The 20,353-nt window shown below is 40.3% G+C and overlaps 1 protein-coding gene across 1 annotated transcript in view; it reads right to left on the reverse strand.

The window, feature by feature from the left end:
• Positions 1–20,353, reverse strand: part of rnf213b (ring finger protein 213b) — a 106,857-nt gene that overhangs the window by 82,981 nt on the left and 3,523 nt on the right. The window contains exons 4-15 of the mRNA XM_061709148.1: positions 19,049–19,640; positions 15,559–15,696; positions 14,556–14,719; positions 14,208–14,479; positions 13,053–13,300; positions 9,314–9,520; positions 6,958–7,171; positions 6,128–6,183; positions 5,489–5,654; positions 5,273–5,419; positions 1,004–1,102; positions 788–919 (exon numbers count right to left, since the gene is read on the reverse strand). Coding sequence (XP_061565132.1) covers positions 788–919; positions 1,004–1,102; positions 5,273–5,419; positions 5,489–5,654; positions 6,128–6,183; positions 6,958–7,171; positions 9,314–9,520; positions 13,053–13,300; positions 14,208–14,479; positions 14,556–14,719; positions 15,559–15,696; positions 19,049–19,640 — 2,435 coding nt within the window. The remainder of the gene's footprint in view (positions 1–787; positions 920–1,003; positions 1,103–5,272; positions 5,420–5,488; positions 5,655–6,127; positions 6,184–6,957; positions 7,172–9,313; positions 9,521–13,052; positions 13,301–14,207; positions 14,480–14,555; positions 14,720–15,558; positions 15,697–19,048; positions 19,641–20,353) is intronic.

Genomic DNA, 20,353 nt, shown 5'->3' on the forward strand with positions numbered 1-20,353 from the left:
TAATAAAATGAAATTTATAGAAATAGATTATTATTTTACTCAAATGTTACCGAGACCTTTATCTACCTGAACTACAGAGGGTCACATGACCTTCTTTCACTCTTTACCGATGTAATTCGTTGTATTTTAATAAGAAATCTTGCACCCGACACTCTTAATAAAAACACACGATCTGCAACCTTTTCAAAATAAGAGCCTCCTAGCGTTTCAGTGAGAATCTGCACCCTTCATTACTTTAAGATGCTTTTATTGTGAAAAATATGCACAGGAAGCTTTTGGGGAACACTAATTAACTTGCAAAGTTCAAATTAGCACTTGAAATTGCAATAATTAAAAAAAAACAAACACAAAGAAGAACACGATAAGCACAGTAACACTAAGAAGAAGAAGAACAACACAAAGATACTCAAATGGGACGAGACCTTTTTCTACCGAAACTACAGATGGTCACATGACCTTCTTTTACTCTTTTAAGAGTAATTTGTTGTATGTTCATAAGAAATCTTGAACCCGACAGTATTGATACAAAATTAACACGATGTGCAACCTTTTCAAAATAAGAGCCCCCCTAGCGTTTCAGTGGGAATATACAGCATTAATTTCTTTCAAATGCTTTTATTGTGAAAAATATTTACAGGAAGCTGTTCGGGCAACGCTCAATAACTTGCAAAGTTCAAGTTAGCGCTCAAAATGTAAATAATGTTGGAGATTTTTTGTGCTAATTTCATTTACAAGCACAGACATCGTGACGAACGATAAACAAGATAAAAAGAACGTGAAACCGAACCTGGCACGCCGTCTTGATAGCAGCGTAGCAAAGCTCATCAAAACATCTCTGTACGAGTCGGTGGCTCGTCCTCACGGCGGCCGACGACGACTCCAGGCAACAAACCAGAACTTTATCCTCCTCTTTATTCGCCTGTAAACACAATCAGCTCAGAGTCAAACTGTAGCAGCTTCTCGTTAGAACAAGGTGGGAAACAATCGAGGAAACAGTCCAGACCTTGGAGATTCTCTTCTTCAGGTCTTTTATTTGAATCTGTTTCCACGGAGACGATAGTTCGTCTGAAGAGTCTTCTGCCGTCAGCAGCGCATCCCACATCTGGAAAATACAACACACGCTCCATTATAAACACGGATTCACGCATCACATCGTCAACTAAGCAAAAATTTAAACAAGCAAATCGTTGGGGAAGATGAACGAGGCAAATCTGTATTAAATGTAACAATTCATTTCCATAGGAATTTAATTTAATTTAATTTAGTACAAATCCGTCCAATAACATTTCAATATTCCCCAAAAGGAAATAATTTAGAAATACAATGAATTTATTATAATAGTTTAGTAATACAATTAACTCTAGAGGTAATTGTAGCATCTAAGTCTCTTTATAGGCTCTCTGGAGACGATTGAAGACGATATTTCATAAAATGAAGACCATGGACATCCCTGAATATCCTCTTCACGACAAAGATCCCTACAGGATCCTCCAGACCTCTACAGGAGATCCCCCAGACCGCCTACTACAACAATTCATCTTTCTTTGGGGATAAGAGTGGACAATGTTCTAATGCAGTGGTTCCCAAACTGGGGGGCGTGGCGAGGTTGGAAGGTAGATTAATTTAAAAAAGAAAAATTAAGATTTTTTATTTCTTTAAGATTTTGCCTTCAATACATATGTGCAGTGAGAGAGAGACAGGAAATGTGGGGAAGAGAGACAGGGAATGACATGAAGTAATGGTCTGGCCGGCGGGAATCTAACCAGGACCTGCTGCTTCAGGCCCCACAACTACCCGGTGCTACTGAGGTAAATGCATGTGGAAATCTCTCACCTGCAACCCGGTTTGAGATGATCTGTAACATGAACAAGCCCAGCCCACTCACTGAAAAGGTGTGGGGATTAAAGCTGACATTTTTGCAGAGCAATTGTTGACATTTTGATTATTTGTTTAGCTGTTGATGCTGTTTTTTTTTCCTCAGGGAGCTGGTTATTTTTGGAAAAAAATATGTTGAAAGTAATGCATACTGTCGTACAGTAAAAAGGAAAAAAAAGAAGTGTGTTGCACACATGAAGCAAGCCCACTCACATCACTGAAAAGATGTGGGGATTAAAGGTGTCATTTTTGTAGAGCAAATGTTCAGATTTTGGCTCCTATTTGTATTGTTGTTGTTTAAATATCTGGGAGCTGGTCAGGTTGAAAATCTATTTTTACAGAAATGGACAGTTTTTTCGCACATATGTTCAATATATGAAATAAATTGCAGTCGCATTTGAATGCAAAAGATGTGTCTGTGTTGGTGTCGGGGGGGGGGCTTGAAAATTCTGTTACGTACAAAAGGGGTGGCTGGCAAAAAAAGTTTGGGAACCACTGTTCTAATGGATAGGTTTTTTTTACCATGTTAAATGTCAGACCACATTACCGTATTTTCGCGACCATAAGGCGCAACTTTTTTTTTTTTTTTTTTTTTTAAATGTGCCGGGCGCCTTAAGAAACGGTGCGCCGTGTCTATTACCTGAATTACGGTAATGTCAGGTCGGCCACCATGAGAAGGTAAAAAGAGAAGGGGGCGGGTGAAGCTGAATGAGACTCCACTGAGCTGTTTAATGCGAAACAGATGATGAAGACTTTTAAGGATTTGCTTGATGTGTAAAGTGAAATAAAATACAATCAAACTAAGTTTTGCTCCGCTCTATTTAAATAAGCACACTTGTGTGTGAGTGTTCTGCAGCGCCGGCCGGTCGGAACCGTCCACATTCCCCGGTTAAAGCAGCGGCTGCAGCAGCGCGGTGATGGTCGCTGCTGCAGCCGACTTCCTGGTTCCCCAAGCGGGTCCAATGACCTGGTTCCCGGCCGCTTTAAGAGCAGAGATTTCTGGGGTCTGTCTCAGGTCAGATCAGCTTCACTTTCCGAGATTTGCAGCCAAATCTGTCGGTTACAAACCCGGTACCGGATCCCGACATGCGCGTGTGTGTATTCGCGGTGCGACACACAGATTCTCATGTAGGCTATGTGGCGCTGGCCTGGCGCAGCTGATGGACAGAAACTTATGGTGATTTTTAAAAGAAAAACTTTGCATAAGAGGTTTCCAGCCGGAGTCATTATAAGGGTGAATGAAAAGAGGGGGCTGGATGAAGGGATGATGATGATCAAGAAGCTGAGACAGGTCTGGAAATTCGGACTGGCGCAGCTGAATTAACGGAGCTCCTGTCGCATACAACCCGGTACCGGCTCCCCGACAGCGCGTGTGTGTGAGCGGGTCCAGCGCGAGGGTCCCGGGACGCGGGACCCGGGACCGCCGCGGGACCAGCGCGGGGGGGGGGGCGGACCGGGACCCGGTCCGCCGCGGGACCAGCGCGGGGGGGGGGGGGCGGACCGGGACCGGGACCGGGACCCGGGACCCGGTCCAGCGCGAGGGAGCAAACGGGGAGCGGGACCCGGGACCGCCGCGGTCGGGATTTTTAAAAGAAAAGCGTTCCCTAAAGAGACTTTTCCAGCCAGAGTGAAATGAAAAGGGCTGGATGGATGAGGAGATGATCAGTGGCTGAGACAGGTTTGTGCAGCAACCCGGTGGTTTTTTTAAATTCTTTAATGCAGAAACAGAATATGAACCTTTGAAGGGTTTGATTGATGTGAAAAGTGAAATAAAATATCAAACTAAGTTTTGCTTCTGCTGTATTTTTAGCGCGTGTGTTTTGCAGCGCGCGTGTGTGCAGCTCCGTCTCCATAGACGGCGCCTTTTGGGTCGGTGCGCCGTATGTGTGTTTTAAAACCAAAAATGACACACAAAACTGAGGGTGCGCCTTTCCACACAGTGCGCCATATGGTCGCGAAAATACGGTAATTTAACGGAGTGACTATTTGCACCCAGGGTACAAATAGCAAGCCCCCATCAGCTGAGCTATTCACACCTTGAAACAAATGCGTTTCCTGTGCGCATGTGCACCACCGCGTCTGCAACAGATAAGGCGCCTTTTCACTTGCCCATGCGCATGCGCACCAACGTGTCTGCACTGGAAGGCGCAATTTCATTTCAAATTTGTATGAACAATTTTTGCTCTTATGTAATTGTTAAATATTTCGAAGAGATTAAAGGAAGTTTATCAAAAGTGGTGTGAATACCTGTCAATCACTGTTGGGCTGATGCATTTTTTTTATATATAAATATTTTTTTTAACATTTTTTTTTCTAATAATACATTGGTGCAAATAGCTTACATTGATATTGGTAACAGGGTGTAAATAGCCTTTGCATCAGTACTTGCACCCGGTTGTAAATAGCATGCATTGCTATTTGTACCAGGGTGTAAATAGCCTTTGCCTTAATTTAATCAATGGATGAGTTTAAAGGGGACCTATTCTGAAAAGCAGGTTTTTTCTTGCTTTAACATATATAAAGTGGTCTCCCCTCACCCTACCAACTCAGAGAATGAGAAAAGCAACTAAATTCTGCAGTGTCTGTACAGCCGCCCGGATGATCGTCCAGTGTGATGTGGATCTACGAGACAATAAGATTCTGTGCATTTTCGTTACGTAACCAAAATGCAAACCACGCCCACAACTATAAAACCATGAGCGTCCGACTATCGTAGCACTGCGTGACATCGGACTCTCTGTCCATCTCCCTCCAGCAGCTGAACTTTATTGAGGTTTTTGTAGTGAAATGAGGAGGAATCATAGAGATAACTTCTCATTTCAACTAACTGGATCAGCCGTTCCTCATCCATGACTGTTTCCTACGGCGCTTTCACCCGGCTTTCAACGCGAGAGACAGGAAGAAAATAGAAGCAGGACGTCCGACAAATGTTCAGCTCAAACGGCGCGTCGCGTCGCTGCGTCTAGTTAGGACAGTCCAATAGAAAATAAAGCAATGGAATTGATTTTGTCGCTGACGCTCGCTCTCATCACGTGCAGTTAGGACACGCTTTAATACTGGACGGAGCCGCTGCTCTTCTGCCCAGAGTGAGGCTTTGTTCCCTCCCCTGCTACGCGTCATTCAGGCAGCCAATCAGCACAGAGCCTCATTATCATAGCCCCGCCCACTCAGAATCCTGCATAGATAATGAGGTTAGAGAATGGGATGATAAAGACATGGATCAGAGGCTGAATTTCTAATTTATTTAGCAAAAACAATTGAAAGCTTGTTTTTAAAACATTCAAGGCCTGTTTAAAATAGGTATTAGATGCCATAATAGGTCCCCTTTAATATAAAAAATCCACATGTTTAATATATCCACATGTTTAATCCGGTCATCAACAGGTGTAATATGTACCTCAATTTCCCTCGGATAGGTGAGTGATTCCCCTTTCAGAAGTGGTTTTTGTAACAGTCCATCTCTCCAGTTACTGACTTCATTCTGCACTTCAACCATGTTGTCCAACAATTTCTGCTTCAACGTCTCAAATTCTTCCTCTTTGGACTGAGAACAAAAAACACAAACCGTTAGTTTGTATTTAGACACTAGTAATTCCTACTCGAAGACCTTTACCTCTCTCCTCAGTTTATCCTGCAGCATCTCTGCCAGTTTCAGCACCAGCGTGTAGGACAGAACCACGAGCCGGTACCAGGGGACGATCCGGGCCGTCCTGCAGGCGTGTCTCAGCAGAACGATGCTGGTCAGGAACGCTGGATCGACGTTTCCAGACTCTGTCAGTCTGAAAACACCAAGCTCGAGTTCAGCACGACACAACAACATGAGAGCACTGCAAAAACTCTAAATCTTACCAGGAATATTTGTCTTATTTCTAGTTAAAATGTCTCATTTTTAGTCCAAAAAATCTCATTACACTTAAAACAAAAGAACAACAATTTTCACCTGTTTCAAGTAGATTTTCACTTGAAATAAGTAGAAAAATCTGCCAGTGGAACAAGATTTTTTTGCTTGTAATAAGAAGATAAATCTTGCCCCACTGGCAGATTTTTCTACTTATTTCAAGTGAAAATTTAGTTGAAACAGGTGAAAATTGTCAAATAAGTTGTTTTTCTGGTAATGACTCTTGTTTTAAGTGTAATGAGATTTTTTGACTAAAAATGAGACATTTGATTTAGAAATAAGACAAATATTCCTGGTAAGATTTGGAGTTTTTGCAGTGCATGTGAGACTATGAACTTTGCTGATGATTCTCACCTTTTCTTGTCTTTGTCCACCTTCAGGATGAGGTGTGTTAAGGATTTATTAGCGCGCTGCAAGTAGACGGGAAAGAAATTAACTTAGACCCTGTAGAACCCTATAATGTAACAATTTCCTGAAAATGTAATAAAAATTGCACTTAACTCAATCTAAAATGTAATAAAATCCAATAATGTAATAACTTCACCAATAATGTAATAAAATATCCTGACTGATATTGTAATAACATTTTTACCGATAATGTAATACCTTATTACATTATTGGGAATTTATTACATTTGTAGGTGGGTTTTTTTTCTCCAAAACTGATAATGTAATACTTGACAAATAATGTAATATATATGTTCATTTTTAGTCCAGAGTTCTACATTTTGTGTTTTAAGTATCTAAGAATGTTTTATACGCTGGATTTGAAACATCAGAATGACTATTGGGTTCAATTGAAGACTTTGAATACCATGTAATAAATTTCCAATAATGTAATAAGGTATTACATTATTGGTAAAAATGTTATTACAATATCAGTCAGGATATTTTATTACATTATTGGTGAAGTTCTTACATTATTGGGTTCTATTACATTTTCGATTGAGTTAAATGCAAATTTTATACAAAATGTTGGCGTTATTACATTTTCAGGAAATTATTACATTATAGGGAGCTACAATAAAAAAGTTTCATTTAATAATCTGTAATAACAAAATGTAATAACTTATTACATAATGTGGCAAAATGTATTACAAAATGTGTTGGGGCAGTTTATTACAAAATGAAATGACAAAGTTATTACATTTTGGACGTTTATTACAAAATGCGGCTCCACAAACCTTCACATCCTCTCCGGTTCTTTTCAAGTCCGTTTCTTCTGCACATCTTCTCAGTCGGTACAACAGACTCTGGATCACGTGTTCGGAGGAAACTTCTGTCAACTCTGAAAACTCAGAAAGATCCTCAAACGCGACGAGAGATAACCAGCTGACGAGGAGCTGAGGATTCTCTGCAGCCGCAGATAAATGTTCCTTCATCAGAGAAAACATCCTCCTGCAGAAAGAGAAGTTTATTAGTGCAGCACGATTCAACACAAAGAGCTTTACATCAACGTCAACCCTCGTACTGTCTTTGGGTCAAAATGACCTAATTCTCCTGTTCCTTCTTTCCTCCTGCTCTCTCCTTCCTTCTCCCTTCCTATTTTCTCCCTTCCTTCCTTCCTCCCTCCCTCCCTCCCTCCCTCCCTTCCTTCCTTCCTTCCTTCTTTTTTCCCTTCCTTTCTTCTTTCCTCCTGCTCTCTCCTTCATTATTCGCTTCCTCTTTTTCTAATTTCCTTCCTTCCTTCCTTTCTTCCTTCCTTCCTTCCTTCTTTTTTCCCTTCCTTCCTTCCTTCCTTCATTCCTCCTGCTCTCTCTCCTTACTTCTCCCTTCCTCTTTTCTCCTTTCCTTCCTTCCTTCCTTCTTTTTTCCCTTCTTTCCTTCTTTCCTCTTGCTCTCTCCTTCTTTTTTCCCACCCTCCCTCCCTCCCATTCTTCTTTCTTTCTTTCTTTCTTTCTTTCTTTCTTTCTTTCTTTCTTTCTTTCTTTCTTTCTTTCTTTCTTTCTTTCTTTCTTTCTTTCTTTCTTTCTTTCTTTCTTTCTTTCTTTCTTTCTTTCTTTCTTTCTTTCTTTCTTTCTCCCTTCTTCTCTTCCCCCTCCCTTGACCCGAAAACAACACAAGGGTTAAAAGCGGCCAGACACAATTAAACAATAAATAACAAATAAAATAAAATAAAATGATAAGAAAAGAGGTAAAATAATAAAAATTAAAAGCAGCAAGACACAATTAACAAATTAAATGATAAGAAAAGAGGTAAAATAATTAAAAGCACAAGTTGTTAAAAAGTAAGGGCAGTAGAGTACAGAGTACAAATTACAATGTCTCAAAGGCACTTTATAGTGATATTGACTCAAAGACCGGGTTAAATACAGGATTACAAAAGTAATCTGTAACACTGTACAGTGAATTAAACCCATTTGACAATTCTACGTCACAATGTCTGCATTCAGAGCTTATCCATAGCTTTGCGCGGTTTTCAAAAAGCACAAGTATTTAATTTAAGAGTACACTTATATAACAAATAAAATGAAATAAAATGATAAGAAAAGAGGTAAAATAATAAAAGGCACAAGTACGAAAGAGTATTAGGGCCATGAAGGAGAAAAAATATTTGAGAGGGGAAGATTTTTTTTTTAAAAGTCAAAATGTTGAGATTAATGTTGAAATACAATTTCGAGAAAAAAGTCGAAATGTCGAGAAAAAAGGCGAAATTTCGACTTTATTCTTGAAATTGTACTTCAACATTAATCTTGACATTTTGACTTTTTTCTCTGCATTTCAACTTTTTTCTTTTCTTTTAAACAGTAAATAACAAATAAAATGAAATAAAATGATAAGAAAAGAGGTAGAATAATAAAAAGCACCAGTTGTTAAAAAGTAAGGGCAGTAGAGTCCAGAAAGAAACAAGCAGATGAATAAGAGGTTGGGGTGCCATGTTAATTGTCAGGTTAATCAAACTTTTGAACTAGTTTTGTCCTTATAAACTATCAGAATCAGAATCAGGTTTATTACGGTAGGTCAGCTTAGAAAACTGCCTGTTTTCCACATGCCTGTCACATGCTCTGTTAACAGCTGTCTCATTGTCTTTAAGGTTAGCTAAGGGTTAGTTGGACCATCTGTTACCACCATAGAGTTCCTGTCTTAGTCAGGAGGGCATTTGACCCCTTGACCTTTGTGTTTTTTTAAAGACTTTAAGCTAAAGATGTCTGTTTGTTTCTTCATAACAAGCCTCTTTAACTGAAAATGTCACATGTGTGACCTTTTTAACCCCGATGTCTGTTACCTCCGTCTGTTTCCTGTTTTCGTCCAATTGTCCATTCACTGTTCACTGTTCCTAATATGGTAATTTCCTGTTTCCCATTCTCAATAAAAAGTTGATGCAGAGGAGGAGCCAGCGAAGCATTTGTCGAGAGCATCCAAGAGGGCCATGTTGCTCTGCAAGCTCAGACTTTGCTTCCCTTCTGCAGAAGGCCTTAAAAATCATTCTAACAGTCTCTGTGTCTTTCCTTGATTATGAATTTATGTGATGTTGATTTAGGGACCCAACATTAACCATGGTTGCCATGGTAACCATGGTTGCCATGGTAACAGCCTCACCTTCTCTTCTCGGGGCAGGACTGCAGGTTCTCCCTGAATCTGGTGTAATTGACACGAGCGAGTCCCGACCAGTCGTCCTCCTCCACAACCGGCCCGAGCTTTGCTGCGTCGGCTCCAGGACTGGTGAGTCTGAAGAACAGGGGGAGCAGCAGGACCAGCTCCACCACCAGGAACTGGGAGCACTGGTTCACCAGACCCAACACGATGCTGGATAAACACAACAACAAATTAAAGCTGCAAGCAGTGATGAACGGGCCCTCGCGCGTGCAATTTTCACCAATTAAGGTCAAGGACTCAAAACCGAGTCCGATGACACCACCATGAATCTTTATGTCAAAAGTTATGGCAGAAAGTAGGAACTATCAAATATGGACCAATCAGATGAAGGGGGGGCGCGCTTTTTGGCGTCTATCGTCGCCACGGTAACGCTTTTGACTGAGAAAAGTAATGCCCAACGTCGCAGGATGGAGACGCATATTTTGATGTATAACACACCTGGGTGCACGTTACGGTTCGGGCCGTATTACCTGCCGACATTTTCACCAACAAAGGTCAAAGACTCAAAACCGAGTCCGATGACATGACCCATGACACTCTATGTCAAACCATTCAAAAGTTATGGCAGAAAAAAGGAACTATCAAATATCGACCAATCAAAAGAAGGCGTGGGGCTAATTTGCACCAATTATGGTCAAGGACTCAAAACCAAATCAGATGACACCACCCACGTGTCTGTATCACAACCCGTTCAAAAGTTATAGCCGAAAACAGGAACTATCAGATACGGACCAATCAGATGAAGGGGGGCGCGCTTTTTGGCGTCTAGCGTCGCCACGGTAACGCTTTTGACTGAGAAAAGTAATGCGCGTTGTCGCAGGATGGAGACGCACGTTTTGATGTATAACACACCTGGGTGCACATTACGGTTCGGGCCGTATTAACGGCCGAAGAAATGGCATAAATTGCGCCAAAATTACACGATTACCGGTAATTGAAAATGGCCGACTTCCTGTTCGGTTTCGGCGCCAAGAGACTTTTTTTTAAGTTGCGACATGATACAGGTGTGTACCGATTTTCGTGCATGTACGTCAAACCGTATTGTGGGGCTTGAGGCACAAAGTTTTCTAGGGGGCGCTGTTGAGTCATTAGGCCACGCCCATTAATGCAAACCATGAAATATCACATTTTTCACCAGGCCTGGCTTGGTGACTTTTGGGGCATGTTTAGGGGGAAAAAAGTTATGCCAGAAAATAGGAACTATCAAATATCGACCAATCAGAAGAAGGCGTGGGGCTAATTTAGGCCAATGAAGGTCAAGTACTCCATACCGAGTCCGATGACACCACCCATTACTCTTTACGTCAAACCGTTCAAAAGTTATAGCAGAAAATAGGATCTATCAAATATGGACCAATCAGCTACTAGTATCACTTCCCGTTTAACGGTGAAGTTTGACGCGGCGCCACGGCCACGCCATTTCACTAAAACCTTTCTTCGTTAACGTCTTTTGTGTCTCCCGAGTGAGTTTTATGACGAACGGAGGATCCTGCTAGGAGGAGTTTGTTAAAGTACGACACGTGAAAATGGCATAAATTGCGCCAAAATTACATGATTAATTAAAAATGGCCGACTTCCTGTTCCGTTTCGCCAGGCCTGGCTTGCGTGCAAAATTTGGTGACTTTTTGGGCATGTTTATGGGGCAAAACGTTTCGTCGGAAAAATAAAAAAAATAAAATAAAAAAACGAGAAAAAAAATTCCTACGGATACAATAGGGCCTTCGCACTGTCAGTGCTCGGGCCCTAATTACACATCACATTTCTGGATTACTGAGATGAATTAGTGCTGGGCGGTATGACCAAAAAATTATATCACGGTATTTTTCAAAATTATATCGGTTTCACGGTATATCACGGTATTTTTTTTTTCATGCACAACTGGATGTTAACCACATTTTCTAATGATTTGGAAAGGAATTGCTGCAGTAAATTGACTTAGAATGGCCTATTTTACTGTAATGAGGACGAAATATTGTAGAAAAACATTAATGTCCACACTAGTATAAATACAGATTTGCATGGCCTCACAAAATGATGCCGTTTACAATGCGATTATTTTTTTCAAGGTCCTTTTCTCATGTATTTTTTCAACTACACAAGCAATAAATCAGTCTGTTTTCAAGTAGATTTTCACTTGAAATAAGTAGAAAAATCTGCCAGTGGAACAAGATTTTTTTGCTTGTAATGAGAAGATAAATCTTGTCCCACTGGCAGATTTTCCTACTTATTTCAAGTGAAATTTCAATGTGAAAATGGTCAAATAAGTTATTTTTCTGGTGTTATTTTTCTGGTGATGACTCTAAATGTTGAAATATCAGTAAAACCACATTCATTGATGAAAGGACATAAGGGATGGAAAGGAGGGATGGCAGTTTTACTCTGGGGATGATTTGGACCGTTTTTATTTCAGGGGGGGATGATTTGGACCGTTTTTATTTCAGGGGGGAGGGTGCCATCACATCACCCCTCATCCCCCCTCAACTCGAGTACTGCTCAGAGGGAACTCAGAACTTCTTCATAAATAACTCAAAAATCCCAGCGGCGAAAGCTCCGCGTTGATTTAACGTGGAACCATAAATCAGGCTTCACAGCGCGACTCACTGTGCGCCCGGCTCGTGCTCGGCGCCGTGCGCAGCTCCTCGCCGACTCCGCGCTCATATATTTAATACATTTATAAAGCCCATATATTTATAAAGCCTCACATGGCCGAGCCCTAACGCTGAGGCCATGGTAGATTTAGATTACACGCGGACACGCGGCACTGTTGACTTTTCCCTGCCAGCTCTGCTCACTGTTCACTGGCTAAACAGTCCCCTCACAAACAGGGTCCAGCGGCGCTGCGTTCCGCCGCGCTGCGCGGCGCTCCCAACGTTGTGTGCGCTACTCACCGGTATTACGGTATATGAAAAATTCATATCATAAGAAAAATAAACACCGGTATTCGGTATGAACCGGTATACCGCCCAGCACTAAGATGAATCACCAACCACGTCATGATCCGAGTCACAAATACAAAAACTGGGAACAATTGCAAAGATTCAACTAGAAAATTTCAGGAAATGATTGATATGTATGGAACTACAACAGTGTCAAAAGTGACAAATGCACACGCCGATCCACAAACGCACAGGACAAGATTCACAAATGCACAGGAAAAGATTCACAAATGCACAGGACAAGATTCACAAATGCACAGGAAAAGATTCACAAACGCACAGGACAAGATTCACAAACACACAGGACAAGAGTCACAAATGCACAGGACAAGAGTCACAAACACACAGGACAAGAGTCACATATGCACAGGAAAAGAGTCACAAACACACAGGACAAGAATCACATATGCACAGGACAAGAGTCACATATGCACAGGAAAAGATTCACAAACGCACAGGACAAGATTCACAAACGCACGGGATGATTCGCAAATGCACAGGACAATTCACACCTGCATAGGACAAGATACAAATGTATTTCTGATGCAAACACAGATATAACCTGGTTTACAAACGGTTTTTGGTCTGTGGACTTCGCTGGATTTGTGTGTGATTTTGAGACTCCCCTGACTTGCCTCAATCCACAAATGTCTATACCTAATACCGTAGTTTTTCCACATTTTTTCGGACGGTTCTTGCCTGCACCCCCTGCTTCCCAAAAGTAAAGAAAACCCTAAAGAACTTACAACTGTGGAGCGGTGAAAGTGGATCGCAGCTCCTGCAGGTTTTGCTCTTTCATCGCCTCGTCCGACGACACGAGCCGACACATGTTGGCCCAGTCGTCGACTCCGAGCTCGATCCTGAACTTTCTGGTGAGCAGGAACACCGACAGGCCCAGAACGAGAGTGCCGGCGCTCTTGCAGCCGTCAGGGACGTTTTCTTTCGGCTCTCCTTTCAGAATATGAAGCAGATGCTCTGAAATCAGCCCAGACACCTGTCAAAGAAACATCTGTTGTTAGCGGAGATAATTCTGGTGGTTGAGAAACTCAATAGCTGGGAGGGAATTCGTGAAAATCGTGCACTTTTGATATTTGGCATGGTGTTAGATATGGATATAAGGTTTTCAAAAACCACCGCAAAGAAATATGGACGGCCCCCTAGTGGCTAGTGGTTTGCAGAAAATTCAAAATGGCTCCCGCTCTGGCCTTTTTTTCCTTTTTCTTCTTTCTTCCTTTTTTTCTCTTTTTTTCTTCCTTTTTCCTTTCCTTTTTAATCTCGACATTTCAACTTTTTTTCTAGAAATTTTGACTTGAAAAAAGTCGAATGTTGAGAAAAAAGTTGAAATGTCGAGAAAAAAGTCGAAATGTCGATAAAAAAGTCGAAATGTCCAGAAAAAAAGTTAAAATGTCCAGAAAAAAGTTAAAATGTCCAGAAAAAAGTTGAAAAATCAAGATTAAAAAGGAAAGGAAAAAGGAAGAAAAAAAGAGAAAAAAAGGAAAAAAGAAGAAAAAAGAAAAAAAGGAATAATAGAAAAAAAAGAAGAAAAAAAGGAAAAAAAAGGTCAAACATTTTTAAAAAGCTCCAGGAGCCACCAGGGCGGCGCTAAAGAACTGCATACGGCTCTAGAGCTGCGGGTTGGCGACCCCTGATCTAGGACTAAGAGAAGCTGAGATCTGACCTTTGGTCTTTTCGGCGGGAGCCATTTTGAATTTTCTGCAAACCGGCCACTAGGGGGCGTCACCATTTGTTTGCGGTGGTTTTTGAAAACCTTATGTCCATCCTGTACCACCAAGCTAAATATTAAAAACTTGTCACCAGGTGCACAATCTTTATGATTTTTGACATATTCCCTCCCAGCTATCATGAATGATTAGATTTGAAAGATTATCAACATGACCAACATTGATATCGGGAGGTTGTGAATTGTCCAGGTATCTAATCCGGTTGGAACGGAAGCTCCTGATAAAAGACTCCAGGTTCTGAATCAGTTTCTCGCTGCTCTGCTTGTCTGTTGGGGTCCAATCCTGGAAGATTCTCTTCAGCAGAAACTCGGCTGAACTCTGCCAGGCGTCGGAAACCTCCGCACCTTTAGATCTCGCAAAACCAACCGCTTGGAAGGTCCTACCCCAAAAAGTATCTTGACAGGAAATGAAGCCCTCGTACACGTGCAGCTCTGGATGAAACATAGATCTGGGGTCAGTTCATGCGAGCCAACAGTGATCATCTTTCCAGACGATGGAGCTGTTTACCTTTGATGTTCTTGTCCAGTGGGATCTGAAGGAATCTCCAAGCACTTGCAGAAACCTCTTTATTTTTTTGTTTCACACCGTACCAGTAGTGTACGGAATAGCCTCTCATGCTTTCCTCGATGTCAAGTCTTGCTTCAACCAGGTACCCGAGCTTCTGTACTCCACTACACAGGAAATAGGGATTATTGTACAAACAACGATCAAGCTTGTTGAGGCATTGTGACACCGTTGCTGACGTGAAGCCCCAGCTTCCACCCCCTGCAGGGCCCACACCTTTGAACTGGCCTCACCACAGACTTGAACCACGGGAATGCCATATGACAAAGTTCCTGACTGACTGATGTGTTAATACCAACTCATTTGGTATTAACAGGGTAAATTTGCTGGTAATTTTATTACTTGCATATAAAGCCCAAAACAGCTTAGCTCCGCAGTATTTACAAGACCTGATAGTGCCTTATGTTCCTGGCAGAGCTATCCGCTCCCAGGGTGCAGGTTTACTCGTAGTTCCTAGAGTATCTAAATGTAGATTTGGAGGGCGGGCGTTCTGCTATCAGGCACCATTACTATGGAACCAACTTCCAATCTGGGTTAAGGAGGCTGACACCACCTCCACCTTTAAAACTAAACTTAAAACCTTTCTGTTTAGTAAAGCCTATAGTTAGTGTTTAGTAAACCTCTAGCTGGTGTTGGTAAATCTCTAGGTAGTGTAAACTCTAGTGTGTTAGAGTCAGTAGTCATAGTTGCAGCTATAGAACAAGACTATAATAGTCCGCTGTATTTGTTTGGATGTGTCGTAGTTTAGCGAGTGACCCGCCAACGTTCCGACCCCCAGATGAGCCAAACGAGGGACCCGTATTTGGGAGTTTTATGGTCCAACCATATAATATTTTAGAGTCAAAATTGTATAACTCGTGTTTAGTGAATAAATAAAAGCAGATCGCTGCTCTCTTATATTACGATAGTTAGAGTTGACAGAAACGTAAATGTTATTAATACTCACACAAAGTGTGTTATTTCAAAGTCTTGATTTCCGCCTTCATAAAACAGCGCCAGGGTGTCGTGTTCCTGCCGAAACTTGAACTTCCTGTCCAGGACGGCGTAGATGTGGATGCTGAAGGTGGAGCTGGAACTCTGACTTCTGTGGAACAACAAAGACAGGATTTATTGATCAGGTTCAGCCCCTTTTACAAGCACGGCTGGGGATCCATTCAAATGTCAAGAATCGATTCTTAAGATTCAGAATCGATTATCAAGATTTGATTCGATTCAATTCCGATATTGATTTGGGTTAGTGTTTAACTGTTTTTTCAGCTGTTGCATGAATCCTTTAAGTTAGTCATCAGTTCCATCTCATGGGATGAGGTTTTAAGGTCGGACGATGTCAATGAAGCCTATCACTCATTTTTAACACTCATGAATGTGGCTATAGAGGCATCTTTCCCTCTGATAAATATGAATTCTAACAAAAAATCCTCCAAGGGGAAGCCCTGGATCACAGAAGATCTGAAGAAATTCTCTCGAAAAAAAAACAAACTCTATAGAAAATCAATCATAAATCCTTCTCCTACTAATATAGAAATCTATAAGCAATACAGAAATCGATTTACAGCTTTAGTAAGGAAAACTAAGAAAAAATATTATGCTGATAAATTTAATATTGCCTCAAATGACCCCAAGTCAACATGGAACCTCATTAACCACCTATGAAATCGTAGGAAATCACCTCTAGCCACACCTACAGAGATGAAGGGGAAGGAAGGCACTCTTTTCAACCCAAATGAAGTGGCTGATGGGTTCAATGATTTCTTTGTTAATGTTGGTTTCAATCTGGCATCTTGTATTAAGGCAGCTGATGGGAATCCCTGTGGCCTAATTAAAGGGCAGTTTCCCCCACTCTTAAACCTGGATCCCCCGAATCCTCAGGAAGTCCATAGTATTATCATGGCATTAAAGAACTCGGCGGCTGGGCATGATGGCATTAAGTCTGCCCTCATCAAAGAGACCATTGATTTTATACTACCACCTCTTACCCATATCTTTTCATTATCCTTTCAATCTGGAATCATTCCCCAGGAATTAAAAATTGCAAAAGTCGTCCCGATTTTTAAATCGGGTGACACTAATGAATTCGGAAATTATCGACCAATATCTATTCTTCCCTGTATATCTAAAATTCTGGAAAAGCTGGTCTTTCATAGAATATCTCAACATTTTGAAATTAACAATATATTATATAAACACCAATATGGTTTCCGAAAAAAATATTCCACAGAACATGCACTCCTCCAGCTTGTAAATAATATTTCCAACGCTCTTGATGATAAAAAATTTGCCTTAGGAATTTTCCTGGATTTAAGTAAAGCTTTCGATACGGTAGATCACAACATTCTTATCTCTAAGCTCTACAGGTATGGTGTGGCGGGAACCGCCCTTAACTGGTTCAAAAACTATCTGACCAATAGAGAACAATTTGTCCATCTTAATGACTTTTCTTCTAAAAAATCTAAAATCTTGTTTGGTGTACCCCAAGGCTCAATCTTGGGTCCCTTGCTATTCTTAATTTATATCAATGATATGCCTATGATGTGTAAAACATTTCTTCCTGTCCTGTTCGCAGATGACACTAATCTCATCGCTGTTCATGAGGACTTTCCCACTCTGATTAAATGTGCAAATGATGAACTTTCTTCAATTGCCCACTGGTTCCAACTTAACAAACTGACCCTCAATGTCAATAAATGCAACTTCATGGTCTTTTGTAACATTAATAAGTTCTATCCCAAGGAGTTAGCCAAAATTCTAATAAATGGTAATGAAATCCTTCAAGTCAATTCAACCAAATTTCTGGGGGTTATTCTAGATGAACACCTCAACTGGTGTAATCATATTGATCTCGTCTCCAAAAGATCCATGAAGATGCTAGGCATTTTGAGGAAAGTTCTCCCTTTAATTCATTCCTCAGCTTACTTAACCCTATATTATAGTTTCTTGTTCCCTCATTTAAATTATTGTAACATTGTTTGGGCAGCTAATTATCCGACTCATCTAAGAAAACTACTCTTATTGCAGAAGAGGTTTCTGAGATTGATCTCCCACTCCTCTAGATATGCGCCATCAGCGCCTCTTTTTCTGAAGTATCGACTCTTACCTATTGATAAGGTGAATGCCTATCAAACATGCCTTTTTATTCATAAGTTTATATACAGGAAACAAGATCTGCCTATTACTTTTCACAATTTCTTTATTCTGACAACAGACTTTCACTCATATCAAACAAGGTTTAGTAACAATAGCTTATCTATACCGTCCTCCTGAACCTCAAGTCACCAATTCAACATTACTTATAGAGGCCCCAAGCTCTGGTCTGACTTAAACTCTTCACTGAGGTCCACCTCCTCCCAATGCATTTTCAAAAAAAACCTAAAGGAATTTTTACTTTCCCCAGGAACCTAATTTACTTTCTCTACTCGACCTTTAATTTTATCGACCTTTAATTATATATTCTTTCTCATTGTTCTGCTTTTGTCACATTTTTTGTTCTTTCTTTGTGTTTTTTTACTATTAGTTGTTTCAAGTACTTGAATTCCTGTTGCTATTGATCTTTGTCTTTTGTTGTTGTTTAGCTCATGCATGCTGTCTGCTTGTCCTTTGTTTTGTTTTTTTGACAGGGGTGGAACCTTGTATAAGTTCGCTATAGAACTTCGTTCCCTCCTTGCGCAGTGCTTCATGCATCTAATTGTGCTAAATTAATAAACTCTAAACTCTAATTATATGACTGTAGTTCTGCAACATATTAATACTAGTATTGTATTGAGATTCAACAATTATAACTGAAATCTTTAATGGTTTCATACCTTTAAACATATTTAAGGGCAAAAACATGGCGCCAGTTATTCTTGTGTCCAACAAAACATTATTTTATTTTTTCCATTTTTGAATTTTTTCGGTTTTTATAGTATATAAAGTAATGAAAAATAGACAATTTATGCAATTATAACTGAAAACTTTAATGTTTCTTCATATATATTGATGGTTAATACCAAGTTGGTAAAAACCTAAAGCATATATGCATTTTTAATATATATCATATATATTTATTTTATTCATATTTATAAATATATATATATATATATATATATATATATATATATATATATATATATATATATATATATATATATATTTTTTTTTTTTTTTTTTTTTTTCATTTTTCATTTTTTTTTTTTTTTAATTATAAAAAGAAAACTTTAATGTTTTCATACCTTATAACATATTTAACATATTTAAAGGCAAAAACATGGCACCAATTATTCTCGTGTCCAACAAAACATTCCTTTTTTGGGCATAAACAAAAGAAAATACCAAAAGTTGTAATGTAATGATGAAAAAAAAAAAATCGATCTTTAAACATACGAATCGATTTATAGGAATTAATATTAGAATTGAAAAATTGATTTTTTTCAACAAAGGGCTATTGATTTCAGGCTTACCGTGTATTGTGGGCGTGGCCAGCTGTTTCTGTGGGCGTGGCCGACTTGGACTGTTTAATCCCTCCAGAAGCGACCTTGGCGTAGGACGGCGGTTCTGGTGGTTTTGGTGGTTCTGGTACCCCGGCGGACGGCGGTTCTGGTGGTTTTGGTGGTTCTGGTACCCCGGCGGACGGCGGTTCTGGTGGTTTTGGTTGTTCTGGTACCCCGGCGGACGGAGCCCCGCCCCCTTCCACCTTTGACCCTGACGGGGCGTCGGCCTCGCCTGCCTCTTGGTTTTGCCGCGGTGGCGTTTGATTAGCGCCATTGTGTTGCGGCTCAGGTTTGTCCTCGTCAGCGCCTGCTGGAACCTTCTCAACGCCGGCGTCGTCGTGTTGCGGCTCAGGTTCAGACGCACGTTTGTCCTCGTCCTTGACCTTCTTAACGCCGGCGTCGTCTCGTTGCCGTGGAAACTCGTCCGTCTGGGTTTCCTGGTCCGTCTGGGTTTCCTGGTCCCTCCGAAGAACGACTGGCGTCTGCGTAAATCTGTTACTGCCTTTGAGCTTCCTGGTTTGAGTCTGAGAGTCCGCGGTCCTGGTACCCTGCTGGTGCCCGACTAGGGCCACGCCAGAGAAAAATAAAGATAATGTTTTAGAGGAGGAAAATTTTTTTTTTTTATTGTGCTCTTCGAGAAAAAAGTCGAAATGTCGAGAATAAAGTCGAAAATGTCACCTTTTTTCACATTTCAACTTTATTCACGAAATTTTTTGCTTTTTTCCTCAACATTTCGACTTTTTTCTCAACATTTCGACTTTTTTCTCGGAATTTTAACTTTTTTCTCTACATTTCGACTTTTTTCTTGAAGTGCGTAATGAAAAAAAAATCTTCCTCCTCTAAAATATTATTATTATTTTTGTCCTGCCTGGCCCTAATAATCTTCCATAATAAAGAGAGTAAAACTTTAATTAGAAATGTGTAATTTTTGAAAATAATGCACCAAAATGTGAAGATTTATGCACTTTTTAACAATTGTACATTAGTTTTACAATATTTCCAGGAAAACAGAGTTATGTAGAATTACTTTGGTTAAACCTGACATTATAAAGAGAGTACAACTTTGAATAGAAATGTGTAATATTTGAAAATAATGCAACAAAATGTGAAGATGTTGCGCGGTCCTGGTACCCTTCTGGTGCCCGACTAGGGCCAGGCAGGAGAAAAATAAAGATAATATTTTAGAGGAGGAAGATTTTTTTTTCATTATGCACCTCAAGAAAAAAGTGGAAATATTGAGAAAAAAGTGGAAATTAATGTTGAAATACAATTTCG

Source organism: Cololabis saira, chromosome 19 (genome assembly GCF_033807715.1).
Source record: "Cololabis saira isolate AMF1-May2022 chromosome 19, fColSai1.1, whole genome shotgun sequence".
In the NCBI taxonomy this organism is placed as follows: Eukaryota; Metazoa; Chordata; class Actinopteri; order Beloniformes; family Belonidae; genus Cololabis; species Cololabis saira.